Here is a 6159-nt window from a genome sequence, read left to right on the forward strand (position 1 = left end):
CCAGTGGGAGATAAAAACATAGTTCCTACCTTTATGGGGTTCCCCCATCTACCAGTGAGATAAGAAAAGTATATGAACAGTAATGTAAATAAATAAGTACGAGTTCAATGTATAGTTCAAGATATGATTAACTGCAAATGGATTGACACACTGTAAGTATTACAGAAAACTAGAAAAGAGATCATTTATTCATTTGCCATTTAATTGGTCTTCATCTTGTGTCCGGCATTATTCTCTACTCTGTAGACTTTTCCTCAGAACTGAGACTTGTATATCCAATTTCTATTTTGAAATCTCCATATATAGATAGACCTAACAGCCATTTCAAACTTAATATGTCTTACAATGAACTTAGATTCTCTTGCCAAATCTTCTCCTCTAGTCTTCCCCACCTGAATGGCAACTCAGTCTTCTGGTTGGTAAGGCTAAAAAAATCACAGACAAACCAAGAGCAAAACCAAATTACTGCACGTTCATCCCTGAGTCCTCTTCTTTTCTCATACCTTATGTTGAATTTATAAGCAAGCCCTACTGGCCTTATTATTGAAATACATTTGAATCTATCTGCTTCTCACAACCTCAATAACTACCATTCAGGCCTTTTGCTGGGGCCATTGTAAATCTTCATAATTAATAGTCTCCTTGCTTTAACCCTGGCCCCTCTGTAGCCACGGGTCTTGTTACTGTCCTGCTCAAAGTCCTCCAGGTTAATAGGCTTCCTGTTAAATGAGCACTTACTATCCCCTCAGGCACAGATCTAAGCTCTTTGCAAGTACTACTGAATTCTCACAATAACCTTATACTGTAGGTACCATTACTCTGTGTTTTATCAGTGAAAAAACTAAGGCACAGTGAGGACAAGTCATTTGTCATGGTCATGCAGCTAGTAAGTTGCAGAGACAGGACTCAAACTCTGACATTCTGGCCCCACAGCTCAGGCTCTGGACTTTTCTGTGTCTACTCTCTCCAATGGCTTCCTTACTCTTGGGAAAAGCTACCTCTAGGTCTTCATGATGGCCTTGGTGATCTGTCCCCTATTACCTCAATGACCTCACCTTCTACTACCTTCTCTTTGGCTCACTTGGCTGCACTGGCCTCCCTACTGTTCCTCAAACACCCTTGGCTTTTCCCCATATTAGAGACTTTCACCCTGGCTAGTCCTTCTCCCTGAGATATTTCCCCACAGACACTGGCATGATTCATTCCCTCAGCTCCTCTGGGTCTTTCCCCAAATGTCACTCTTTTCAGCTATTGAATATGCCCCTTATTGAACATGTTTCTAATATATCTAGACTTAATTCTAACCAATTAACATATATTTTGCTTTATTTAACCCTCACAACAGCTCTGGGTTGAAGGCACTATTACCCTGGTCTTACAGATGAGAAAAAGAGGCATAGAAAGGTTAAACAGTGTGGGGAAGGTCACATAGCTGATAAGTGATAAATTAAGGTTTCAACCCAAGGCCTCTGGCTCCAGAGTTTGTGATTTCTCTCTCTCTCTCTCTCTCTCTCTCCCTGCCCACCCCTCTCTCAAGCACATGCATGCAAACACACACAAACACACACATGCACACACACACACACAATATCAATATACAAATTTGGTTACTAACAGGTGATGGAAAAGTGAGAGAGGAAAAAAATCAGTTTTCTCAGAAGCTTAGAGCTAGAGAAATTATTAGCCTATCAGAATAAAGAAGGACATGAGGTGCACAGATGTAGATGATCAGTTTCCAGAGCTGTGTTTTTCTGGGTGTCATCCATGGGGCTCCTCCATCCAAAGTGCCCAGAGGTGTTTACTAAAAGTGTGATTCCAGGCTGCATCCCACACCTTCTACATGGGTCCAGAAGCCCAAGAATTGGTTTGTATATAAGAATTCCTTTTAGGGACACCTAGGTGGCTCAGTTGGATAAGGTCTGACTTTGGCTCAGGTCATGATCTCATGGTTCATGGGTTCAAGCCTCACATCGGGCTCTGTGCTAACAGCCCAGAACCTGGAGCCTGCTTCAGATTCTGTGTCTCCCTCTCTCTTTCTGCCCCTCTCCTGCTTGCACTCTGTCTCTCTTTCTCAAAATAAATAAACATTAAAAATGTTTTAAAAAGAATTCCTAGGTTATTTTAAAACACATTAAGGTTTTTGAACTCCTGTCTTGAAAGATACAGAATTATTTCACCGACTTAAATCTGTACACTATACATCACAATGCTCATATGGCATTTCCATAACAACAAGGCTTGGGAAATACACTATCAACATAAAACTTTGCAACTTAGGACAAAGATCTCTGATGGGTTTGTTCATAGGTGGATTCCAAATGCCTGGAACAGCGGCTGGCCCATGGTGCGCCACCAATAAATAGCTGTTGAATGCATGAAGGTGGGGTGGCCCATAGGAAGCCTTTAGGATGCACTGTGATTCTGTCTGTGCATATTTTACGCTGAGTGGCCCAATATTTCCATCAGCTTCTCATAAAACTCAGTGTTATCATTATTTCCTGTAGAGGTATGAACAGAGTAGAAATTATGCTGGCTTTTGTAATCCTTGATCTAAATGTGGCTCTAGGCTCTGGAATGTGGCAGCTATGTAATATGAACAAGATAGGCAATCTTTCTGAAGCCCTGTTTTCTTCACCAGTAAATTCAACATTACTCCATTTAACGTCCATAATGGTATCATATAAAGTAAAAAATCCTTGAAACAATAAGACATTGTTATTTTTTTTCTTTTGAAAATTTCTACTTGCTAAATTTTATAGTCTAAGTGGTAAATTTAGGGGCAGGGGAAGACTGTTTAATGATTGAGATGGCATGAGCATTTAATACATAACTATAGAATGCTAACATTATCAACAAGAGTTAAACTTGGGGGAGAAAGCCTCAAATCCTTTAAAATTTAATTTGTGAAAAACTTATGGGAATAATAAGCATGAAATTATTCTTATGTAGCATTTCCTCCTAGAGAAAATCATAGCGTAATAGTTCAAGAACAGTGTTGCTTTTATTTTATTTTTTTAAAATTTTTGGAATTTTTATTTATTTTTGAGAGAGAGAGACAGAGACAGAGAGACCCTGAGTGATCAGGGAAAAGGCAGACAGAGAGCAGGACACAGAATCCAAAGGAAGTTCCAGGGTCTGAGCTGTCAGCCCAGAGCCTGATGTGGGGCTTGAACCCAGGAACCATGAGGTCATGACCTGAGCTGAAGTCAGACGCCTAACTGACTGAGCCATCCAGGTCCCCCCAGTATTGCCATTTAAAGACCTAATATCAATTAATTGAAGAAGTTGGCAAAGAGTGGTATAGCTCAATATTCTGTCCCTCAAAGTTACAGGCCAAAACAAATGACTTTCATTTCAAAACTTTTAGTGTAACAGGTATTTTTCATTCATTATTTACAACATCCTTGCTAACTGCACATTGAAATCTAAGAGGCAAAAAGTCGATCGTGCTCAAACTACACAGTGCCTCCCCAATTTTTGAAACTTTAGCACACCACCTCCATCGTAACGTGGGGTTTCAGTGACTAAGCAGATCTCTCCCTGGACCTCAAATAAGGAAAGATGCTACCCTCCACTTTATTCTTGCTGACAAAATAGGTGTACAAATAAGGAGTAACACTATCTGTTATAACTAAAGCACAGACAGGCATGTGCCAGAAATAGCTGTTCAATGAAAACGCCATGCATCCCACAAAATTCTCAAAAACTTTATTCTGAGTTTGTGCCTAAGTTAAGCATTCTCTAAAGGCATTTGCATTGCAGAGTTGGCAGTAAAAACTCCAAATACCTTGAAGTGAGATGTCTAACTACCAACATCTACACAACCTGATTGGTTACATGGAATCTAAGACTATGTTTGGGGCTCTCCTTTCAAATTAGAGTCACACAATCAAAGCCACCGAACCAAACCAGACTCTGCAAGTTTTCTCTTCTTCTCTGCACAAAAGTGAATGACAGCATACACAATGTCAGGCAGAAGAGAATGTCTGATAGACCGATAAACTGCACATTTGGGGACAGATCTAAGGGAAAGGAAACCAACTCTGACTGATAGAAATCATTTTAAAGATTTTCCCTACATGGAAAAGAAAGCACAGTAGTAAAGCCTCAGTCACACATTTCTTTATCGAAAGCCGAACAGCCCAAACCCTAAATGGCAACCTCATTTCTATAATAACAGTTCAATCAACTCTGGCTTCTTTGCCACAAATACTGTACCATGATGATGAGGGTTCTGGGTCTACTCATCTCATCCTCGCTCTCCAGAGGCACAATCTCGTGGGACGGTTCCTCTTGGCGTCGTCTACAAATGTGTGGACAGCTCCTCTGGACCACAGAACGAAGAGCTTGAAGCAGAACAATGCTGGCTGTGCAGCCCATAGCTGCATCGTGGAGCCTACTAAATAACTTCTATGTTGATGCTATGTTGGAAAAACAGTGGCTCCTTGTCCCTGAAAACAGCCTACATTGCAGCTGCGGCCAGCTGACTCTCCAATCACTTCCTCGAGCTCTGATCATCTGATCGCCGCCAAATAGCTTGGATGCAGAGATGGGAAAGATTTGATCCACTGAAATTGAACGCACTCAGGAATATTAGAGCGTTTCGCCCGGAGAGTTATTTCTCAATTCATCTCGAGAACATGTTTCCTGTTCGTTGCAACGATTCTCTCTGATTCCAGCTTCAGAGGTCTGAATAAATATATCATTTTCACCCAGACACTCAAATAAATAACTCTCTTTCAACCAAACAACTGGAAATCTAACTCCACACGGACATTTTCCCAAGGCCGGGGAGTGTCGTATCAAGGGTGAAAATGATTGTTTCCTTTTTCAGCGTAAACACTTCTGGAAGGAAATTTTGCTAGACACCTCACTCAGTGATTGGGGTTTTACTTTTTATAGCTCTTCAATTCCAGAAATGAAACGGGCTCATCCGAAATGTGGAGCCGCTGAATCAAAACGATTTATCAAAAGCAGGCACGCGTTAACCAAACCCACACAAGTGACACCCAGTGGTCCCCCCCTCCATGATTTCCTTTCAATAGTATGGTTGTTGTGTTCCCACACACGCAGTTCTGCAGCCTAATACATTTTTATATTTACATAGGCAGCTTGTGGGGCTGAAAATATCTGTATTACTGAGGTCACTCAGCAGGCTCTGCCAAGTGACCTCTTGGAAAAAGCAGCTGTAAAGCATTTTCGCAACCTATCAATAAGAATTCAAGGCTTCAGGAAGGACTTTGAGGTCTTCGGTAGTTAAGAGTCTAGTATTCCCTGGCTCCTGCAAGACTAGTCACTTAGGAGAGAACCAAAGAGATGCTTAGAAATCACGTGACCTGCCTGGACTGGCTTCAAGATCTAATGGTATACTGTAAGAGAATAGTACAACCGGGGATGCTTGCACTAAAAATATCTCCCAGCAAATGGATTTTGCTTACAAACGAGGAAACTATGAAATCCCCAGTAGGATTTGCAATGTTGGGATCTTTCTATCAAGCTAATCCTTCCAGTGTAAGTCTCAGGGATTCAAAGGAAAAATGTTTTCTTTGGTTTCTGGGCTCCTCGGCGCTGAGGCTGCTGCAAGAAGTTTGAAGTAGGTTTGTTTTGCTATGAGGTGTGGCCACTCAGCTCCAGTGAAGTTGCTCTCACACAAGCCTCTAGCATGATGCTCAATTAGGCATTAATTGCTCAGTAATCTGTCACAACACAGCATTATTTAATTGGTACGTTTGCCAGACAAGTAAAACATTTTTTTTTCCTCCTAAGAGGTACTGGCTGCCAGTAGTTTTTCATCTCCCTCTGTTTTGAGCAAACATATTTTAGTGCTGCTGGAAAAAGAAGAAAAAAATGCTAATGATGCTGGCAAGTCCCCTAACCCCTCCAGACCTTTTGTCAGAGTGCCCGAGTGCTAATCTAAACCATTTTTACTGCAAACAACTGGCGCATTTACTGAAGAGAGGCTACCATTTAGCCTATCAGGCTTGTGTGTATTGAAAAAAAAAAATATATATATATATATGTATACACATCNTTCTGTGTGTCTCTCTGCCCCTCCCCCGCTCACACTCTGTCTCTCTCTCAAAAATAAATAAACATTAAAAAATTTATATATATATATTTATATGTATGTATGTATGTAAATGGTGTCCACCAGAGGCA

At 40.9% G+C, this 6159-nt stretch overlaps 1 protein-coding gene across 1 annotated transcript in view; it reads right to left on the bottom strand.

The window, feature by feature from the left end:
• Positions 1 to 4380, bottom strand: part of DOCK10 (dedicator of cytokinesis 10) — a 214777-nt gene extending 210397 nt beyond the window's left edge. Inside the window, exon 1 of the mRNA XM_077748708.1 lies at positions 4219 to 4380. Coding sequence (XP_077604834.1) covers positions 4219 to 4380 — 162 coding nt within the window. The remainder of the gene's footprint in view (positions 1 to 4218) is intronic.
• Between the last annotated feature and the right edge of the window lie 1779 nt (positions 4381 to 6159).

This window comes from Crocuta crocuta, unplaced genomic scaffold, assembly GCF_008692635.1.
Source record: "Crocuta crocuta isolate KB4526 unplaced genomic scaffold, BGI_CrCroc_1.0 scaffold229, whole genome shotgun sequence".
NCBI classification, from domain to species: Eukaryota; Metazoa; Chordata; class Mammalia; order Carnivora; family Hyaenidae; genus Crocuta; species Crocuta crocuta.